Source organism: Anoplopoma fimbria, chromosome 16 (genome assembly GCF_027596085.1).
Source record: "Anoplopoma fimbria isolate UVic2021 breed Golden Eagle Sablefish chromosome 16, Afim_UVic_2022, whole genome shotgun sequence".
Taxonomy (NCBI): domain Eukaryota; kingdom Metazoa; phylum Chordata; class Actinopteri; order Perciformes; family Anoplopomatidae; genus Anoplopoma; species Anoplopoma fimbria.
The window spans coordinates 4,877,288-4,900,937 of NC_072464.1; the positions used below are offsets into that span (position 1 = coordinate 4,877,288).

Below are 23,650 nucleotides of genomic sequence, written 5' to 3' on the forward strand. Positions count from 1 at the left end.
AACGGGTCATTCAGTGTGACCTTAGCTCACAACTCCAAATGTCCTAAACAGACGGCATCCTGCTCTGTGAAGTATAGAACACACATTCACATTAAAAGCTTTTAACTTTATCCCATGTGTTATCTTTTCACCTGCATTATATCAAAATGAAAATATGTGTTATGCTACCTTCAGTTTTAACACTTCAGTATCAACATTTGTCATATACATTAATTTATAACATGTTGCCTTTTTATGTTTTACAAAATGTATCATGGTCTGCATTACCTTTCAAAAAATATGTTCTGCTGTAAATTTGTTGTATATAATCATAGTTTCTGGGAGACAGGGTTGTGTAGGCACATAAATATGCACACAAGACTTAAACTAGGGTGCATTATTTCACTAATTTAAGGCATTTTTATTCATTGATCATTCAGAGCAAAATTCCACACAGAGACAGTTTATACGACATCCTGTCTGGATGTCGGTTAATGCTACTTTGCTGCTGCAAAACAGCGTTCAACTCTGATCATCCGACAGTTCAAATCTTCAAGTCATAAGGCCTCAAAGTCAAAGCTACAACCATTTCCACGTGTTGAAAATTGTCATATCTCTTTCTCATGTCTACACAACACCAACTAATCATTGATTAATCAGATGATTTTGTAAGGATAAATAAAATGTACTTTACTGTGAGTCTGACTGTGAACAGTGAGCAGGAATAACTGTTCACCTTGGTCAACCTTTGTCCTTTAAATCAGCCAAAAGACCACAAGATTTTAGAGTAGATGTTTTTCCATGCAGTAACAAATGTAGAAACAGGCTACATTAGTGGAGAGCAACCGCCCAGCTGGGGATGTGAAGAGGCCCTCACCCTCCCCAACAGCTGGATTAACCTGTTTGGGAGTCCAAGGGCAAATACTAACTGCTGGGCCCTTTTGTTCCATTGTTTTCATCAACTGGAATATTCCATTGCCTCAGGTATGCTGTTTGTTAACTTGAATTACTTCAAATTAATTTTAGAATGTGTGCAAAATATAATCAGGCAAGTGAGCATGACTTTTATTAAGGCCCTTATCATGATAGTTGACTGAGTTTTTTTGGGCCCCTCATGGTTTGGGGCCCGAGGACATTGCAGAGGTTCAATGTCCAGCTTGGCTTTGACACCAAACCTTTACCTAAACTTGATGTACAATCTCTCAACAACACCCACGTTTGGACCGAACCCTTAAGCCTTAGCCAAATAATAATGCTTACCTGCATTTACCAAACCATGGTAGCTTTTGTTTTGCTTCTCTCTTTTAACAAACTTTTTGGTTAGATAATAGATACACAAAACTAGAGCCAATAGCACCCCCTGTACCACAAATACACACCGGTAAAGTTATGAGACCCCAAATCGGGCCAGGAGTTTGAGGGAGGGGTGCCCCTTCACAACCCTTGCCCATCTTTGAACTAGACCTTCATTTTGATTTCAACTGTACAATTTCATGACTGCATCTTATGCATTTGTGATGCTATCGCGGTGACAAAATCTGTCACAGACAGAAATGTAAACACCTGGCAAAGTATCCACAAGATGGCAGCAGACACATCCATTTTATGGTGAAAATTTGCTGCCATAGAAAATGAGAGGCGGGTCCCAAAATGGGAGAAGAGTGGGTTTGAGGAGTGAGGGAATGGGAAGAAAGATGAGAAGAAAGAAGAGAAAATGGAGTGTTTGAGACTGTCATGCTGTCACATCTGAAGTTGCGTCTATCTATTAAGTTTCCAGAAAGCTATCTCTGATTTTCTCGCCCTCGTTTTATTCTCTCTCTCTCTCTCTCCCTCCATCCTGATAATCTCTCTCTCTCAATTCTGTTGTCAGACAGCTAGATGAGGTTTTCTGGTCAACCTGCAGACAGATGTGGAAGCTGCAGCTGCTCTCACCTTAAAACGAAGCTGGATAAGTCAGCCTGGAGCTAGACGGTAACAGATGCCACTTTAACCAGCTCTCCACGTAAGTACGAGACACTCGTGTCATTTTCTGCTGCTTAGACGGAAAACATGTGCTGCTGATGGCTTACAGACGCGTGTTGTTAAAGATGTTTGTGCTTTGAAGTTCAACATATAATTAGTGAACCCAAAATGACCTTCAATGGCAGCTATACATTTAGAGTGGGAAATTCATGTAACTTGCATCTAAATTGCAACAAGCTATTTTTACTTATGTTTCTATGCAAGACAGCACATGCTTCCTGTCTCAACCAGTGAGTGGATTGTTCATCAGGGTAAAAAAAAAAGAATTAAAAAAAAATCTGAACTGCAAAAGAAATCTGGTTGGAATAGGACCACTTGGTAGAATACGTCCAACTCTGGTTAAAACCAAACCAGATCTGGTTATAATAGGATCAGACCATGGCCATAAAGGCCTTCTTGGTAGGATCATATGTAGGAGATAAAAAAAAAAAAATCCTTTATACAATTCTTTAAGACTTTTTAATCTCCTTCAGAACAGATTTTAGACACAAATTCCATTGAATTTGTTTTTGTTGCAGTTTGTGTGAGGTTGACCCACATTTCAGGTAAAATGCTTGGACTAAATTAGAAACATATGGAAGCTGAAATCCCAGAGAAACCTACAGACAGCTGTGATGTGATGTAATCTGCCCAAGCCACACATTTTGCTTCCATTGCCTGATAGGAAAATGAACAATGCTGTTTACATTTTTCAGAGCGACCTGCTGGAGAACGCATCATTAACAAAACCTTAAATTGAGCTAACTAGGTGACATTTTCACTTAACTTTAGCTGGTAGCTTATGTTTTCTAACTTATTTTTCCAGGGCATATTTCTACAGACTATATCATGTCTCATCATGATCATCTATTGTCATCCTCACTGTCGACAAGCTCGAAAAGGGATGTTTTTTTGTTGTTAACCCATTCATTAATTTACTGAATTCGCTCTATTTCTTCGCACAACAGCAATCCCCTTTTAGTGGAGAGCGTAAAATTGAATTAATTCATTATTTATTCCTACAATATTAAATTCCCATACAACTTAACTGCATTCTCAATTATGCTTTGAGGGAAAGCATATTTTCTTCAGGCACAGTCTTAAACACTTGATTATCATTTTAAATTGAAACAAAACAAAACAAAAACAGAACGAAGTTACTTGGTTTTGTAAAGGCAGAAAAATACTCGGCCATGTTTAGCAAAAACATGGTATGGCTTAAAATAAGTATGTTTGTTACGTCATTTAAAGTAGGGACGTTGTGATGGCTTCCTTCCTTGTTACTAATAAGCCATATTTCTATAACCAAGACACGTTCTCAACAGAGTTTCGCTAGTTATGTCCATTAAGGTTACACCATAAACCTTTTGCTTAAATTAACAATAACTTGTTTAATCTATATAAACCTGTTAAAAAACAATTTCAGATTTTGGCGTCCTTTTCGCTGCATGCCTTGTGCACAGCTGGTACTAACAAAAGAGAGTGACGCCATCAACGGGTGCCAATTTATCAACATTTCGATGCCATGGTTGTCCACACGGAGCAGAAATACCAACCAAAGCCCAACGGCATTTCTCGTCTTAACAATAAATGTACTTGTCCTTTTTTGGCTCCTACAGACGTAAAGTAAAAAATCGTTGAGTTATAGTTTCACACAGGATACCTACAGCAGTCTCCTGGGTTAAAGTCCTTTGTTTCAACATATTTTGATAGGTCAAAACAAATGTCATCTTCTGGCAATGCAGTTTCCTTGTATGGAAGCATTATTTTTAGGAGAACAGGTTGGTTATCGAGCTACAGAGACTACGAAGGGTTGAGGTAAGGGTGGTGGGTTGGGATAAAGTATTGGACTTTAATACAAGAGACAGCTGTCCGCTTCCTGATTCCTACTGACAGTCAACATTTTGTTAAAGCCATAACCGCAATCAATCCCTAACTTTACCATTACAGTATCGTAACCAAGCCAGCCATTTGACCATAACACGAAATGGAAAGCATAATCAATTTAGTGAGTTGCCATCGACCTGAACCATGTTCAATCATGCCATCATTCTGAGCATCCAGCTATCCATGTATATGTTTATACCTATACCTGTATCAAATGTAGTTTTACTGCAAGATTTGTATGTGCTGTGTTCTGACTCAGAAGAACATGTGCAGGCTGTCAAAGTCCTGCTATTCATTGGTTCTGCTGCTGCACTGTGTCTCATACCCAAGAGAAATACTTTGGGGAAATCACGTTTTGCTCTCATTCTATGCAACCAAACCAACAAGCTTGGTCTGGAGATTAGCCACTTAAGGGAGTTTTGTTTTATAGTCTGCTAACTTGATTCTACTATACAATAGTCAGTAAAAATAAACCACCCACAGTCCTAATGCAAGCGAATGATTCAGCAGCAGCCACTGTAGGAAAAGATAAGTATGCAAGTTTAGGGAGTAAAGGTTATAGACATGTAAACAGACATTGTGGGTATATACATTGGAGTAAACCCTGGATGTACAATTATACAATAACAGAAAGCTTATGTAGATAACAATTAAACTTACTGTTAGTGTTGTTGGTGTATCCAAAGACTGATATATCTTATTCCCTGTGCGATAGAGCTTCATATACTGCCCAAGGGCTGTAAATATTCACAAGAGAACCAAATGTGTATTGATCTGCCACTGAAAATAGCACCCAATAAATGCACCAATTACTCCTATTTGAGTAAGTTCTGCTAAAAACAAGAAATTACATGAAAGGCTTTTTTTAAAAAAAATAGAATCATATATTTTTGAGGGGTTTTGAAACTATATTTCATTATTTAAAGTGGCAATAATCAATATTTTCATAATAACTGTAACAAATGACAAAGTGAAAACAATGTGACAATGTGAGAGAGATTGCTCATATGAACCCAGGAGAAAATGATCACATTGAAATGACAAGTTGTACCCACTATAAGCAAAATAACAATTTGTGGTTTTAGGGGCAGTTAACATTCTTTATATAGCCGTTGACACATGTTGCCAGTTGAGGATGAGCCAGTGCTGCGTTCCCCGTCCAAACCTTTTTGTTAAAAATTATAGATAGCCCAGGTATTCTGTAGAGCATCTCTGGGATTGTGCTGGTCTGGCAATTTCACAGTGATGACAAGACTCCAGGAAGTCACTTCTCGACAAGAAATAGTTCTGGCAAGTTAAGCAGTCTAAAACCACAAATTGTTGTCTTCACATTTCTGTTAAAGTGGCCCTATTATGCTTTTCCACTTTTTCCCTCTCCTTTAGTGTGTTATATATATATATGTGTACATGTAAAAGAACCGTAGAATGTAAAACCTGAAGTCCACGCCTAAAAGGAGTTACCCTCCCCCTCAGAAGCTCCTGAGCTGCCTGAAACGTCTCGAATTAATTCTCTCCTTCACTTCCGTAACTTTATGAGGTCATAATGTTACCGAAGTGACGTAAAACTACAACGGAGCATTTCAGAGACAGGGTGAGAAGAGGTGCTGCAGGACAGCAGGATTAGAAAAACAAGGCAGATTATGAGCATTAACACATGTAAACATGTTGTACCTGTAACTTGAGCTAAAAATACGCACCCGGAAAATAGCATAATAGGGCCTGTTTAAACAAATGAGTTGCAACGTGTTTAACTAATTAACTAACTGTAAATAGTGGGCTTTAGAGATGCTGGATATACAGTATTTTTGGACTTTGGAATGAGCCAGGCTAACTGTTTACCCCGATTTCCAGTGTTAATGCTAAGCATTGAGATGGCTGACATAGAGAAAGAGGGGACTGTAAGTGAGAGGTGTAGAGAGAGGGAGGGAGGATTAGGGTGGGTGCCTGCGGTGGAGCATGATGTCAGAGGAATGCGTTGAGCCTCTCCTTTAAGAAGCTGGAGCCATATGGAGCGCCGGCCACCTCGCACTCTTTTTCACACACAAAGGCATTTGACCTCGGATTAACTCACTTTCTGTCCGCGGCATGCATACACACTTTCTTTCACACACACACACAGGATCAGAATCAGCATGACATCTGTTTTTTATTTAATTTCAAGCCAGTTTATTTGGTACATTTCTCTGATATAAACTAACTGAAAAAACTAAAATGAATACATATATCAGATTTACATTGTTATATAAGTGAAACGTGTTTTCACTGGTTGATTTTCATCTTTGTTCAGCCCTCCTTCCTAGCATCCGGTCCTGCAGCTGCAGCTTGTTGCAGGGATTACAGAGATGGAGATGGAGTGAAGGAAAGCAAAAGAGAGAGAAAAAGGAGAGACAGGGGGAAAGAAAGGGAATGGTGGAGAGAGCAAGGACAGACAAACGGAAAAAGTGAGAAAGTGATTTATATAATGTGTTGACGCCAGACGCTAGGAACAGCTGGAAAGCAATGACACATATTAGCTGTGAGGTAAGACAGTGGAGAATGGAGAGGACAGGCTGTGTGTATGGAGGGCAGTTGCTTATATAAACCAACCACAGTGAAGTCAAATGTATTTATAGCAGCACAGTCATGATAATACCGGACATGAGACTTTAATGTCAATGTGCAGTTTAACCCCTTAACATCCACTTTGTTACGCTGCAGTTGGCAAATAGCGGCCGGTTGCTTCCTTACAGTGTTGACCATCATGCAGGTGCGTGGGTTCATGGCCACTGCCCATCGGGTGGTCCCGCTGGGGCTGCTGCACAATCGATATTGGGCCAGCATGTGGAGATGAGGACCGACATCTGGATCATGGTGTCCCATGACAACAGGCAAGGCCAGGGTCGGTCCCAGGCCCTCTTGGGGACGGCAGAGAGTATGCGGTTGTGGGCCTCAGAGCACCTGTGTTGCTGAAGGCTGTCCACCTTCCGCCTCATCCCTTCCACGTTGGAGAGAGTGAGACAGAAGCAGTTGTTGGTCATTCTGGTAGCCCCAGGTTGCTGTTCGGCGCCCTGGTGTGCCAAAATGAGTCAGATGATGGCATCCCAGCCCTGGACCATGCCCTCTGTCTCAGGAGACTGGTGTGATAGCCGTGTTGTCCACTTTTGGCCGTCCTCTCCAGGCTTGGCTCCTGATATGGACATGCTGAGGAGGGTTGGACTTTCTGTGCATGTTTGCAGACCATTGTGAAGACCCCTCCTTTCCAGTAGGGGTCTATGTCCTGTTTGATGTCTCCTTTGTCTTTCAGGAAGGTGATCGTCAGCTGATTAGCCACACCTGAGCCTGGTTGAGTCCCAGCTATAAAGACACACAACCTGAACATGGCCTGCTCTCTCTTCCTTGGGCTCTTCCTCGGCTGACACAGCTGTTGTTTTGTTTGGTTAATGTTATTCTTTAGTAGTATCTGTTAAATAAATGTGCTTATTTATTCCTTTTAACCTCGTCTTGTCTCCCATTCATGTTGCAACCTGAGAGCCAGGTTTTAACTTATGGGGGCTCGTCCTTACTTGTTTTACTTTTACCTGGTTTAGATTTGTTTAGTGAAGTTGTTGCTGCTGGTTATAAATTGGCTTGATCTGCAGAGACTGATTTTGGGATCAGTGGTAGCCTAGCTAATTTTTGTGCTACGGAGTTCTTTTGGGCCTGTATACTCTGAGTAAATTGCTGTTCTATCCCTGTTAGGATTAAGAGCGGATTCCCTTTGGAGTTCATTGGGGGGGTTGATAGTGTGGTGACCAAAGTGGTTGGAGAAGTTGTCTCGGGGCACAGCCGAGGCTGCAGGTGGGTTGCCAGTTAATGGTTGCTTTACCAGGCCTACGGGTTTTAGTGCGTAAGTACCCGCCACAAATGGCACCTGAAGACTAGGGGGGGTTACTTAGTCTCTGGTTAGGCAGCTGGAGGGATAGGGCTGCAGTGATGTTTGCTTTGTATGGGCCACTCATGCTGAAAGTGTCTTAGTGTAACAGTTTAATTTCTGTACGGATCAGTTTGGGATTTGTGTGTGTTCGGGCAGTGGAAGTTTGTTTCCTTGGTTATGGCTTCTCTAGAGGAATTCTTGAGATCATTGGAGGAGTTATTGGAGCACTGCTTGTTTGGTGGCAGACCTAAGTTGGATGCTGTTGGTCCTAGGCTGAAAGCACTTGATGTGCCTGGCTTTAGTGAGGTGGACAATAGTATTTGGTGTTTCTTGCTAACAGCATGTTTTGCAGACTGTTTAGCTTGTGAAAAAAAAAGAGATATTCTGTTTTAGATGTTTCTGGGTTATTCTGGACACAGTTATGAGAGCATTGCACAGCCTGTTGGGTGTCTGGGTAGTTGGAAACAGTTATGCTGCAGGTGTTTAACCTGAGATCCTAAAGACTGCTGCTAGTGTGCAGTAGGTAATAATGATTCATATGGTAAGCAAGTCGGTAGTTAAGGGAGGGATGTGGTGAACTGTTTGTTTTTGTGTTGGTACGGTGATGGCCTGTTACTTTGGGAACATAAGCGCTACAACTCATGCCTTCGTTGGCGCAAGCTTTGTCATAGCTTGGTTGCTTCTTTGTCTCCGTGGACAACTTGGTTGGCTAGTGAGCCTTTGTGTTAGAGGAACCTTTTGGTTGCTACTTGGTTAAGCGCTTATGGTAGTTCAGTTATGTGTGCTCTGGTAGATGCTAATTATGGAAATTTCTGTGTGTTCACCACTTGTTCTTGCATCTCCATGCAAGGACCGGCCCTCCCAAGAAACCTTGCTTTTATATCTTGTGCTGTACCTTAAAACTGTGGAATCTCTCTGGCCTTCCTTTCTTCTCAGCTCTCACTCTTAAATGCTTCTCCATATGTTGGAGTTGCTGGGTTGCAGTGTTGAGATTGGTTGACTGGCTGGGGGATGCACTACAACCGGTTTGTATGAACTGTTGGTATTCCTGGTGGGAACACAATTTTTATGGATGGGGGGGGTGTGACAACCCCTCCTCTCCAGTAGGGGTCTCTGTCCTGTTTGCTGTCTCCTTTGTCTTTCAGGAAGGTGATCGTCAGCTGATTAGCCACACCTGAGCCTGGTTGAGTCCCAGCTATAAAGACACACAACCTGATCATGGCCTGTTCTCTCTCTTCCTTGGGCTCTTCCTCGGCTGACACAGCTGCTGGTTTTTTTGCTTAGTTTAGTTAATGTTATTCTTTAATAGTATCTGTTAAATAAATTTGCATATTTATTCCTTTTTAACTTGTCTTGTCTCCCATTCATGTTACAGCCTAAGATCCGGGTTGTAACACCATCCAGGGGACAAGAGCAGGATCCATCATGCCTTTTACAAGGCAAAGTGGTCAGGGTTCCTACTGTGGTACGTGGAAAGGAGGATGGATCCCCTGTTCTAAGCAGTTGGATCTATACTCTTCTTTTGCAGTGTTTTGTGGATAGAGGGCTGTCTCGTGCTACTGTTAAATTGTATGCAGAAGCCATTTCTTCCTGTCATGAGGGTCACTGGCCAAACTCTTATGAAGTGGTTCTTGCTGGAGATCAGGAGACAACGCCTTGTTATGTGTGCCTCCTCCCCCCAGTAGGAGCTGCAATTGGTGCCATTGGTCTGGAGCGCTCCTCTCTGAAGGCTTTGTTCAAGACAGCCTTGCACTGAACTCACCTAAGAGCGTGTGTGAACTAGCCGCCCTGTCGGTGCATCCCAGTTGCTTGCTTATTCGGGTTGACAGTGGGGCTAACCTCAGACCAAATCCCTCCTTTGCGCTGAAAAGTTCATCACACTACATGACCATACTTGAACATGGCAATGTATGTAATGTAAACAAACCGGTTGCTCTTCTTTGTGAATATTATATATTTATCAGTGCAGTTTTGTAGGCTTTACACCATATTGTACATGCAGTTGATTCAGAACAAGATGTGTATGTATAAATGAATGGCCTTAATGTCTGCCAACTGTCCTGTGAAATGCATTTATCAGCAGATTTTGATTAATATAACATTTGCTGTCCCATAGGCTAGGCCTTTATTTATACAAATCATTTCACTTTAAACTGTTATGTTATTCAGCATGACATTTCTTAATTAAAAAATATACTCCATATTTTTCATTTGTCAAGAATTAAATTCAGAGTAGTAGTGAGTATACACAAATAGGCTTTACTATATAGTTATTTCATATAGACTATTTATTTATTGAATTACTGGAAAATGTGCTATACCGCTTTATATATAGTTATTGAGAAATGACCTATATCAGGATAGAAGATTTTGATCATATCGCTCAGCCCTTAGAGACACTTACTGTTTATCTCAATGCAGCCAACGCTAAATATTTGCATAAATGCAGTAGAAAGCAGCAAGCAGTAATTTACATTTTCTTCCGTAAATTTGGGTCAAATTTGCGCTGCATTTGGATAGAAACTTCACTATTGTTATGCATTTCCTTTCTACGTGTTACTATGCACCAGACCAAGGGGCAGTCTGGACCAGCAGCAAGTGACACACAGGTCATGAAGCACTGTGGATTAATGAGGGGATGTAAGTAATAAATGAGCCAGTGCTCATTTATAACTTAGCAGCTAATGTTTTATATCCTATTCCTATCCCACAGTACTCACTCTCATATATATATATATATATATCTCACTTTCCTGACAATAAGGGTTTGTTCACACCAAATGTAAGGCAAACTTTTTTTCGCACACGCGATGACGTACAAAGTCAATGGAATGACACAAATAGACATAAATTTGTGCCAGGCATCATTCGTGTATGAGAATTTTGCTTGACACTGTGTCGAAAAAGCCTATCAGCATTGAGATTCTCTTGTCTACACTAACGTCCTGACATTCAATTAGAAACCAAGAAATACAATTGTAGCCGACTGTGGGAACCCAGAGCTCTATGATAGTACCTTTTATTTGTACAGATGCTGGAAGAAACTCTGTCTATAAATGTATATGTAAAAACCATAGAATGTCAATGATACAAACAATAACATTGCTGCTGTATTCATGCATGGATGACGTCATTTTGAGTGTTGGAGCAGCTACAATGTTAGCATAGCCTAGCACTGATTTATCAAAACTCCATTAATAATCAAGCATTTTAAAATAATTTGAATTCTGACTGCTATTTTTATCTACATAATTTTTATCCGTTAATTGTAATAAAATCACAGAAAAATTTGATGATTTTGGGATCATATCACTGCGGAAAAGGATAAATTCCCCCGTGCTCTGGCACTTTAAACTGCAGAAGGAAGATCACAGAATATCCGGATTCTTCAAGTCGACATGCACTGTTTTCTCAATCAACAGACGAGAATCAGCTTCCCGCCTACGCAGCGCGTCGGTCCCCGGTCCTAGGCAATTTTTACTGTAACTGTTATTTCATGCCACGTGGCTGTAAGCACTGCCTCTATTTTGTGTCTTATTGCCCCGTTAAACAATCGCCGCCACGCCGCCATTGTTAATTCTTGCTTAAGGTAATAACTTACGTGACTACGTCCGCCATCTTGCTCTTTCTTTTTCTTTCTCCTTCCCCTCCTACACATATACTCACAAACACACACTCCACTGACTGCATGATTGTTTGTTGTTTTTAGATTGTATGCTTGTAATTGTATAACAAATGCTTTCTTGATGGTTATTTTGATGATAGCTAGTTGTTATAGTCAGTGCTCGCATTCAACCTTTTCAGTGAACAAAATACTTTATCCACAGTTTGGTTATTTGTCCCTGATCCCAGGGTGGTGCCCAGTTATTGTTAATATATGTGAATAATCCTGTTGATATTACTAATTGTATAAATTATTACATGATTAATAAAAAATAATTAATTTTAATATTAATCTCCTCCGATGAAACGCCACCTTAACGTCATGGAGGGGTTTGTGTGCCCCAGTGACTCTGAGAGCTGTGTTGTCTGGGGCAATAGCTCCTGGTAGGGTCTCCAAAGGCAAAGGGGTCTCCGGCGAGCATTTGGTGTCTGGGCCTTGGCACATGGAAGTCGGCCGGGCACAGCCCGAAAAAACTAAATGGAGCCCACCACTGGCCCACCACTCACAGGGATAGGCATTAGGGTTGAGTGCAATGTGAGCTGGTAGGCAGGCAGGGGCGGGGACCTCGGCGTGCCGATCCCTGGCATCGCAGTCTAACTCTAGGGCCGCCAAATGTCACCTCTCCTGCGGGGAAGGAACCGGAGCTTGTGCGGGTGTTGTAACGGTACTAACAAATAAAGTTGGGCTCACCTCCACGCAGAGTACTGGTCTGGAACAAAACTCCTTGAAAGGGGCTGGACTCATGGGGCTGGAATCTTTTCCAGAGTGGCCCAGGGTGAGAGGCACTGGGTGGTTGTCGGGATACTCACAAGCCCACGGCTGAGCACCGCTGTGTAGGAGTTTTCCCCGGGGGTCGCCTCTATGCGACCGCGAGTTGCTGAGGAGTCTCTGACTGTTGTGCCTATGCACCGAACAACAGTTTGGAGTACCCCGCCTTCTTGGAGCCCTTGATTGGCGTCCTCAAAAGGGTGCCGACTGAGGATTCCATAGTTCTGCTTGGGGACTTCAATGCTAATGTGGGTAACTATGGAGAATCCTGGAGGGGGTGATTGGGAGGAATGGCCTGCCTGATCTGAACCCAAGTGGTGCTTTGTTGTTGGACTTCTGTGCTAGTCATGGATTGTCCATAACAAACACCATATTCAAGCATAGGGCGGTTCATAAGTGCACTTGGTACCGGAACACCCTGGGCCAAAGTTCTATATTCGACTTTGTGGTTGTATCATCAGATCTGCTGTCGTAAGACTTTGACACTCGGGTGAAGAGAGAAGCAGAGCTGTGAACTGATCACCACCTGGTGGTGAGTTGGAGCAGACGGCTGGGAAGGCTCCCAGACAGACCTAGTAAACCCAAGCGTGTGGTGAGGGTGAACTGGGAACGTCTGACTGAGGACCCTGTCCACGGCTCTTCAACTCCCACCTCCAGAAGAATTTCTCATGCATAGAATCTGAGTGGGCCGTGTTCAAAGCCTCGACTGTGGAAGCTGCTGCTGGGAGCTGTGGTCGGAAGATAATCGGTGCCTGTCGTGGCGGCAACCTGAGAACGGTGAAGGAGGCCGTCAAGCTGAAGAAGGAGGTATTTCTGGCTTGGCTGGCCGAGGGGTCCCTGGAAACAGCAGACGGGTACCGGTTGGCCAGAAGGGCTGCAGCTGTGGCGGTAGACGAGGCAAAAACCAAGGTGTGGGAGGACTTCTGGGAGACCATGGAGAAGGACTTTCGATTGTCCACAAGGAAGTTCTGGCAAACTGTGAAACGACACATAAAGGGAAAGCAGGGCTTGTCTGGACTGGGGATTTTGTCGAGCAGTGGAAAGAACACCATGAGGAACTCATAAAACCCGACTAACACTTCTTCCGTGGAGGAATCAGAGTTTGAACACTGGGAGGAAGATTCATCCATATGCCTGGCAGAGGTTGTTGAGGTAGTCAGAAGCTCTTCGGCGGTAAGGCGCCAGGAGTGAATGAGATTCGACCTGAGATGCTTAGGGTTTTGGACATTGTTGGGCTGGTTGGTTGACACGTCTTGTCAGTGTCGCGTGGAGGTCAGGGACAGTGCCGGTAGAATGGCAGACCGGGGTGGTGGTTCACACTTCTCAGCCTCCCTGGGAAAGTCTATTCCAGGGTGCTGGAAGAGAAGGCCTATGACTGTGTCCCGCAGGGAGTCCTATAAGGGGGTACTGAAGGAATACGGGGTACCTGGGTCATTGCTGCGAGCCATACGGTCCTTGTATGACCAAAATTAGAGCTGTGTTTTTGCATCCCTGCTTTTTTCAGATGATGTGGTCCTGTTGGCTCCTTTAAAACACCACCTTCAGCATGCACTGAGTGTGAAGCTGGTGGGATGAGAGTCAGTACCTCCAAGTCTGAGGCCATGGTTCTCTGCCGGAAAACAATGGATTGCACCCTCTGGGTTGGGATTGAGTCACTGCCCCAAGCAAGGGAGTTCAAGTATCTCGGGGGTCTTGTTCGGTGCACCGTCAGCAGTGCTGCAGGCTTTGTACCGGACCGTTGTGGTGAAGAGGGAGCTATGGACCATCTATGGACTGGTATGGAACTATGGACATCTATCACCTATGGTCATGAGCTTTGGGTAGTGATCGAAAGAATGAGATTGCGGATACAAGTGGCGTAAATGAGCTTCCTTTGTATCTTTAGGGTGAGGAGCTTCCTATCTCTAGAGTTAGAGAGGTCTCTTATATCAATTTTACTAATATCAATATTTTAATTATCATACTTGCTGATAACCAAACCCGCTCCCGCTAGATTATAACAAAGCTATGTTCTTTTCTTCCTCAAGGCCAATGAGCCAAATCCCACACAGCATACAATCCCACACAGCATACAAATGCACACCTATTTTAGTAACTATTTTAGCGTGCATTACATGTTACATGTCACGTCACACCCCAAACACTAATAAACTGCAGTACTGTAGGTCAGGGGGTGTTTTCATGCACTTTCATTAGCCCATTAAAGTACATCCAAAAACTTGATAATGTAACGTTAGCATTAGCTTTTATTAAGATAATATATCTTTTTTTTTTTCATAAATGTCTACCAAAGAGCAGGACGGAGCGCTTCAGACGCTCATTTGTGCCCACTGCCATCAGACTGTACAACAACAGCGGAGGCCACACTTTCATTAGCCCATTAAAGTACATCCAAAAACTTGATAATGTAACGTTAGCATTAGCTTTTATTAAGATAATATATCTTTTTTTTTTTCATAAATGTCTACCAAAGAGCAGGACGGAGCGCTTCAGACGCTCATTTACACTTCTACAACAACAGCGGAGGCCACAGTCTGTCATCATGCTGACCATGCTGTATAATATGTTGTATTTATTATCTGTTTCTATGTAGTTGAGCTGCTGCAACACCCGAATTTCCCCCATGGGGATCAATAAAGGAATATATATATGTGTTACTTTCTTAATTAATTCGCCAACACTAGAGACATCAATTAATTCAATTTATCAAGTTGCAGTGCTGTTATTTTCAAAAGTTACTTAGTTAAGTTTAACTCTTTCTTTATCACAAAAAGGTTGTCAAACATTTTTTTTTAAAGGTTTTGTTGATGAAATTAACATCTCAACCACTTAGAATTACAGATGGATTAATCAGAAAAGTGTAATGTGGCCAGTGCCGATATAATGACCTAAAATGTGACAAATGGTGTCTTTTGGTACCAAATGCATTACTCGGATATTAGATGGATGGTGGCTCATACCTGTTATTTCAAACCAATAAAGTAGACTGTGAAAAACCTTAACACTAAAAAGAAAGAAGAGTGGGGAAGAGTTTATTCCAGAAGTCAAGACTGCTAGTTCAGTCCACTTTTCCACCGTTCCTGAATGGGGAAATAAAGAGGCCAGTGTTTGGTTATTCCTGAACATTTAATATGACTGGCCACTGCCTTTTCACCACAGAACATCATGACGCAGGGACTTTTATATGCAGCTGTACGCCATTCGCAGTAGCCTGGGGCCTGGAAAGACCTCTCCCCAGTAAAATTGGAGAACAAGAAATAAGTGTTTCAAGCGTATGTGTGCGTGTGTGCATGTGTGTGCGTGTGCGTATGTGTGTGTGTAGGAGAGAGTGAGAAAGAGAAAGAAAGAGAGACAGACAGGGCTGAACTGGAAATAAAGAGCTGAATTCAGTTCGGTCTCAGGCTGGCCTCCACATGTAAAATTACAGAGCAGACACAGGTTACTATAGAGCACGGAACGAGAAAGGGGTTCTTTGTGTGTCATTTGCTTTTATTGAAGTTAGGTACTGGAATGAGTCATAGAGGGGTGATTAAGTATAGGATACTACTGAGCTCTGGTCTTTGCTGAGAGATAGTGTCATTAAGTAAATTCTCATTGCTGAATTAATGTATTGCTGTCTCTACTTGTATACATGCTAACTTTACTCTTTCTGTCTGTTTACAGCTTAGCTTATCTTTCTACAATCAGGTCTCTCCACTTGGTGAAGATGTAGTCTCTTTGTTCTCAATGGAGATGTCTCCAAACACTGTCTCCTCTATCTTGTTGCCATGGTCACTGTGGTTGCTGTTCTTCCTGACCCACGTCACCCAGACAGCAAACTCTGCCCCCCTGTCTGAAACTTCTCTGTCGGTCAATACCACGCTGTTGTTCAACAGTGGCGCCCCGGGCTACAACCTGCGGAACTGCAGCTGCTCCACATCCATCCGGGAATGTGACGAGGCTCTGGCCAACTCGCTATGCAGATGCCACACCGTTTTGCGTTCTGCTCTGCCCTCTGCTGGGCTCAGAGAACCTGGACGACTCGCTGTGTGGGTGACGGAGCTCTGGGTTCTGGAGGAACTGCTGAACCGGAGCATGGTTGGCCATTTGCTGCTGTCTTTTTGTGGAATAAAACCAATGGACAGTCAGTACCTGGCTCTGCTAGGTCTACGGACCCTCAGGATTCATAGTGCAGCACCAGAAGCTCCCTACCCCGACCAGGAAATTACAATTTCCCCAGCAGCAGGGCTGGCAGTGGAGGTAGAGGACCTCTACTTTGACTTCTCCTCTTCCTTCCATGTGACCTTTGTGGATGTAGCAGTTCTCAATGGGCTCTCTGTCCTAAAGGCATACAGTGTAGTGGGACGATCTGCTCAAACACTCTCTCAACAATTCCCACACCTGGCCCTACCACTTTCTCTGGCACCATCTACTACTCCTGATGACCCTATGGACCCCAGTGAGCAGGCTGCAGAGCCTCTCCGGAACCTGCTTATTACATTTATCTACTAACAACACCAAGTTGTCATTCACAGGCATGTTAGGTTTGCAGCACAAGTGAATAATGATGCGCAGGAATTATATGTGTCATATAGAATTCCTGCGCATCATGTAACCAATAGCTTTATAAACGGTTGCTTAGAGGGCTTTGCAATTTTTACACATGCAACATCCTCTGTCCCAGGACCCTCACATCGGCACAGGAAAAAATCCCCTAAAAAAAAATAAAAACTTTAGCGGGGAGAAAGAAAAGAAGAAACCTATGGGAGAGCGACAGAGGAGGGATCCTTCTCCCAGGATGGACAGAATGCAATAGATATGTACAGAATGAACAACAGAGTTACAAAATATTCAATGCATATGACATAAATGATTCATATAATAGTAGTAAGCAGAGTAACAAAGGAAAAAAATAATACTAATAATAATAGCAGCAGCAATGAATATAGTAGAATTATTATAAGAGCAGTAATGGTACAAATAGTAATAGTAATCTGACTAATAATAATAGTGGTAGTAGCAGTGGGTGTCAGCAGGGCCACAGCAGGAGGCATGACCACAGTCCAGATATAACCATGATTCATGGAAACCTGTGAGGAGAGAAAGCACAAAGACTCCAGGGAAGAAGCAAAGCAGTAACTGAACGGACTGAAACTGGAACCTGGTTCCACAGGAGAGGAGCCTGATAACTGAAGGCTCTCGCTCTCATCTTAGTTTTATATACTCTAGGAAGCACAAGTAACCCTGCATTGATTGAGCGCAGCTCTCTAGATGGGTAAAATGGAACTAAAAGTTCCTTAAGATAAGACGGTGCCTGACCAATTAGAGCTTTGTAGGTAAGGAGAAGAATTTTAAATGATATTCTTGATTTAACAGGGAGCCAGTGCAGAGAAGCTAATACTGGAGTAATATGATATATTTTCTTAGTTTTTGTTAGAACACGTGCTGCAGCATTCTGGATCAACTGTAGAGATTTAAGAGACTTATTAGAGCAGCCTGATAATAACGAATTGCAGTAATCTAGTCTAGAGGTAACAAATGCATGAACTAGTTTTTCTGCATCGCTTTGAGACAGGGTTTGCCTGATTTTCGAAATGTTACGTAAGTGAAAAAAGGCTGTCCTTGAAATTTGTTTTATCTGGGAATTGATGCTTTATAGATCACAGGGCTGTGAACTGTGGAACTGTTATGCTTACAGACTGTAAATGATAAATGGACTGTACCTGTATAGCGCTTTTTCTAGTCTTCCGACCACTCAAAGCGCTTTTACACTACATATCATCATTCACCCATTCATACAATGATGGCAGGGGCTACTAAGGTGCCACCTGCCCATCAGAAGTCTAATTAACAGACAGACACATTCATACACCGCAGGAACAGCCTTCAGGAGCAATTTGGGGTTAAGTGTCTTGCCCAAGGAAACATCCACTGAGCCACAGTTGCCACGAGCATTAATAATTCATACAAGGTTGGATATTTATTTTCTAACCATGTTCCAACGATGGTTTGAACCTTAAAATAAAATTGACAACCCTAGTAGAGCAGGTAGAAGCCTTAAATAAGACCAATTTGGGATGCCAGATTGTGTAAGTTGTATAAATGCTTATCATTTGGGTTTGTTAACAATGCAGTTCTAAATTAGGATAACCCATTGATAAATGCTCATTGGTATATTGCTTTCTAATAAGCCATATAAATCGTAATAAATTATTAATTAACAACTAATAAAACCATAAATTACAACTTATAATCTCTTTACAAAGAATTATTTATCAATAAATGCCAGCATTCTTCTACTAACTATATATAATTGCTGTTGTTTCTGCATAATGTCTTTCGATCAGCCACCTTTCACGTTGGATCCAGCAGATCTGACAGCAGTGTGAGCACTGTTTCTTGGAATACCCAACCTGTCAACAAAAAACGCCCTGGCTTGATCAGATGACACACAGCAACTGATCGCGTGAAGTGTGTAACTGTAGCTACAACCTGCTAAAATAATATCCTAGACAAACCACACGTCTGCTCCCAAAGAGGGATGAGATGTTCCATGTTCCTGCCAAGTGGGTGTTAGCCCTTTATAAGAGGGTTCTTTGTAAGATTAAGGGTTCCATTAAGAACACTTTTCTTCTAAAGAACCCTTTTGGGAAGAAAGAGTTCTTCAATAATTGTTGCAAGCATGGGTGTTAAAAGATTATATCTGAACATAACCCCAAAAACTGTTATCGTGAACCATGGCTGTTGTGGGTTGTGAGGAACTAGGTGCGTTTCTCTATGAATCTTTTGGAATGTAAAATGATTCTATGTTGAACCCACTGGGTGGGTACTTGTTTGCACCTTTTGATTGTGGAAAGGTTCTGGATGTAACCTCCAGGGAGGGTTCTGGTTTGAACAATTACAGCAGAGAAGGATTCTGGGTGAAACCCTCTAAAAGGTTCTACTAGTAACCAAAAGGGTTCTTCTTAGGGAACAAGCCAAAAAACAATATGGTTGTAGTAAGCACCTTCATTGGAATAAATGAGTGGAGAACCAGAGTCATCCCAGTGGGACTCGGAGTTTTACAAACTAACAGGGAGTAAATAGGGGCCCCTAGATGGTTATATCAGCCCTGAATTAATGGGTGAAAAGATGTCTACCCTCTAAGGTTAAAACCAGGTTAAAACATATATCGCAAAATCTAAACATTTTTTAAATATCTTGGTCACACAATCTGCCAGAGTGGCTGCAAAATGGGCTAGTTCCCTTACATATTGAAATGTTGCACGGGGCGGTCTCAATGAAAGAGGTGCTGTGGGGAAGGGGAAAGCAAAATAACAAATTCCTGTTTCAGGGATCAATAGAGCATCATAAAAAACAAGATGCACTGTGGCAGCTGACTGCAGTGAACACTGGCTGGAACCAATCCAAAACATCCAGTTTGGGGTCAGTCTGCACCAGAGCTGGATGATAATATTATGCCTGGGCGGGATCTTTGACTGTTTTGCTACTTTGTTGAGGGTATTTTAAAAAGTTAATTATGGTTCAAGATGTCTGTTGTCAAGATAAGAACAGCTGCCCCTGGCAAAAACAGAAGAATGTATAAGAAAACAAAAAATGGCAGAAAGGGACTGTGTTAGTTTGCTGTGGTACGAGCTGACGGCGAGGCACAGTAGGCTCACTATTATGAAGCCTGCAGTATGCTGCAGCGTTTTTCCAGCTGCTCTTATTGAGTGCAGATGGCCTAATAAAACAAAGTGTTTTGAAACAGGTTAAAATGAATTCCCAATCGCAGGGTTAGGATCCTCTCACCAGCCAACCAATCTCACTTTGTTTGGATCAGAACAATGACTCTGCTCTCTGTCGATTTAGATGAGCTGTGCAGTCATTAACACCCACTTATAGCCAAGTTGGCAGGGCTCTGTGAGGGAACAGGGGCAAGAGAAAGAGGAATTTGCTTAGAATCATGTTCGACCTGATACACTTACTCTACGGCTGTTTGTCGATCTGAATTCTTCTGTATTTGTCGAATGGTTTGTGTTATCGTTTCTGGATAGTTTTTCAATTCAACCAATATACAGAGTCTTTCTCTGTGGTTTCGTATTGTCTTTATCTTCCTCGTTGCTCTAGCTGATGTCCTGTGGGTGACTTTTTTGAAGCCACTCTCACAAACGAAATCCGGGGCCAACACTGTTCCACAGATCATTCAATGAAGGGTGTGTCTGTGCATATGCTTTGATATATCTCAATACAACTCCAACATCAAAGTAAATTTGTCATACTTGCAAGACTTCTGCTGCTCAGTTACTGCCAACCCAAAAGAAACAGGTTTATGTATGAGTAAAATCCATATCAAAATGTGGTTTGCGTAATGAATCAGATAAATGGCACTTTAGATCGTTGGAGAGCATATTTTGCATATTTGACATCACCCATAGGTACCTGAAGGATGATTGTGAAGTCCTTATTTGTCTCCTCCCGGCCAGCCATTGCTCTGCTAGCTCCTGTGACTCAATGGATACTCTAATTCCCTCATGTCCTTCATTGGTATCTACTGCAGCCCTTGATATTAACATTTGATTTTTATCAAAGTTGAACCTGCGGTACCTATTTTTTTTGGTCATACTATTAGTTATATATATTCATAAATTCAGTTTAGTCTGGCAACATGGCAAATTTCATTCCTATATTCAATCTTCTTTCAGCTCTGGTTTGGGCTCAACCAACTCTTGAGAAAAATATGTCTTTATCTGCTAAATGTGCAGTGCCGGAGTTTCTTTCCCTTTTCTGAAGCAATAATAAACTGTGTTTTTTTTTGTTGTTGAATGTAACACATTACGCAACAGGATGTATTTAATTCAAGCCAATATTCACACATTAAGTGTTTTGAAATGGGGTTGTCAGTGTATGTCAATCGCCACGCCCCCAGTTTGGAGAAACAGACACGAGAGTTAGGCAATATACTGCTGTGGACATATAGAGCAGCAAAACTTGTTTTAGCCATCTAGTCTTCCAACCACTCATAGTGCTTTTACACTACATGTTGTTCACCAATTCACACCCAGTCATACACTGATGGCAGGGGCTACCATGCAAGGTGCCACCTGTTCATCAGGACTAACTAATCAATGTATTTCTGTTGTTCTACCTAGATCTTCATAACAGCACCTTAAGTATTTGCATCAGGAATGCTATTATTCAAATGTTAATGCGCCTTTAGATGATCTCTACACATTGCAGCATATCTGCATGTTTACAGCCTTTGACATTTTTGGTAGCTCATGGCTGAATCATGTACTGTTTAAGTAACTGTATTTGGAAATTGCGAGGAAGGTTTGATTTGTATATAATTTGGCTTATTTAAGCAAATTCCCAGACTTTATAAGTTTGTTTCTTTTGTCCACTAACTTTGACCATGTGTGTTGTCTGAGATAATAAAAAGGTTTATAAAAACTAGTTTTGTGGTTGTATTGTGTTGAAATGATATTTCCCAACATTTTTCCATTACGGTAGAGGTGACATTTTCCCTTCTTTTTTTTAAGCTTGTCGCCATCTTCCTTGCCAAAGCTCCTGTTTCTGAGAATCCCAAGTCATTCTTCAACACATTCTCACTCCGAACAGGTCAAATACGCTTGGTCAGTGCCCCTTGGCATCGGAGATTTACACAGTAGGTACCTCTCTAGGGTTTCACTAGCAAGGACCACACCAAACAGATTTATTAAAAGGTAAAGATGTGAGGCTTGAACTTCGTGGAGAATGTCCGCTTAGCCGAATAAGTTGTAGGGAGCTACAATAGGAAATCCGCTCGGGTTACCGCATTAGAGTTTAGAGAAGAAGCCTATTCCACAAGGTCATTTTGAGTTTTTGATTGCCATCACGGAATGGGCCAAGGTAACGAAAACAGGTCATGGGACAAGATCCTACAAGTACCTTGGGGTGCAGATTAACAATAAACTGGACTGGACACACAACACATTCCTCTACAGGAAAGGACAGAGCAGGCTGTTCTTCCTGAGGAGGCTGAGGTCGTTCAGTGTGTGCAATAAACTGCTCAAGGCATTCTACCAGTCTGTGGTAGCCAGCGCCCTCTTCTTCGCTGTGGTGTGCTGGGGTGGTGGCATCAGGACTGGCATCAACAAGCTGGTGAGGAAGTGGTGTATCTACAGTCCACGCTTCTTACTGCTGTTCACACTGCTGTTCATTACTGCTGTTCATTTTGTCCTCTCATTGAACACCTGGAAAACAGAAGACAACAAAACAGCTTCATGTACAAACAACAAAGAAACAAATACTCTGTCTCTCATTTCCTGGAAAAAATATAAAAGTACTCAATAAGTTAACTTAATCAGTTTTACCGTGTTCGCCTGGTAGACCAGCAGTAGAAAAAAACAGAGGGGAGCATAGAAGTTTGCTGTTTTCACCCGCCATTTCTCTCATGTTTCTGAGCTTTGCCTAAAGAGTTTAACACAAAGTACTAGAAATTACAATAAACGTAATATATTATAATAAAATAAAATAAACTCATTAAGTGATGTTGACAAGATATCCCTTTCTCCATCTATTGCTAAATTGTTTTGAGAGATAGTGCACTCTTCTCCACTGCTTTTTGACATACAAGTCTTCCTTAACAAATTTACCCGTTGGGGGCTGTAGAAGAAATGTCCTGAGGGAAGCATTGTCCAACCTTCAAGCACTGTGTGCAAGGACTAATACTAGTACATTCCTCACTGTCCTGATTTGTCGCTCCCATATGCCTCCAACATGACTTGAGTCTGGTACATTCATGCTGAAGTCAAACCACTTATCTGCCAGATATGCAGCCACTCTTTCATTGATCACTTCCTTTAGGGCTCTTTTCCATTTCACATTTTGCTCCAACAAAGTTGGTTACAAGGTAGCTTTCCAGATTTCTGGCTTAGTTTGTGCAACTAATCTTTGAAGGCATCTTGCTGTGGAAGCTTGGTGAGAGTGAGGTCGGCCGTCCTTCTTTCCTCCACACTTAAGATTTCTGTTTTCTTAATTCTCTTGGCTAATAGTTGAATCCGAGCGATGTCCATTTTGAGAACCCTGACAGTCGCTCTTGAAAATCAACTTGCCTTACAGCCTCTGTTTTCAGCACTTGAATTGCGTTGACCTTAGGGTCTTCCACCAGAAGCTCTGTAGTTCCATGGTTTATAACTACTTCCCTCTGCCATAAGAACTTGTGAGCCAGTTTGAATTGATCAGCTCTGCAACATTGAGGCCTCTTGAGGGCATGATCAGCGGGGTTCTCCCCTGTGTCGACGTAGTTAGCTCTAGACTTGGTATGGTGGCTATCTTTGTTGGCGTGACTCTCGCTTTGCCAATGATCAAAGTGCAGAGCACCTTATCTTCACTTTACAGTCTTATAAATAAGCACTGACCATGAATCGGGCTAGAAATTCTAAGGGATCATAAAGAGAATCCACAATTGCGAGTATACCACGATGTGTTGCTGACTTTTAACCGAGTGAGACCTTCTA

The 23,650-nt window shown here is 42.1% G+C and overlaps 1 protein-coding gene across 1 annotated transcript; it reads left to right on the top strand.

The window, feature by feature from the left end:
• The first annotated feature begins 1,868 nt into the window (after positions 1-1,868).
• LOC129104336 (uncharacterized protein C21orf62 homolog) lies at positions 1,869-16,682 on the top strand. Its single transcript, XM_054614971.1, has 2 exons — positions 1,869-1,981; positions 15,855-16,682. The coding sequence occupies exon 2, from the start codon at positions 15,918-15,920 to the stop codon at positions 16,680-16,682; it is 765 nt and encodes a 254-aa protein (XP_054470946.1). The 5' UTR covers positions 1,869-1,981; positions 15,855-15,917.
• The last annotated feature ends 6,968 nt before the right edge of the window (positions 16,683-23,650 follow it).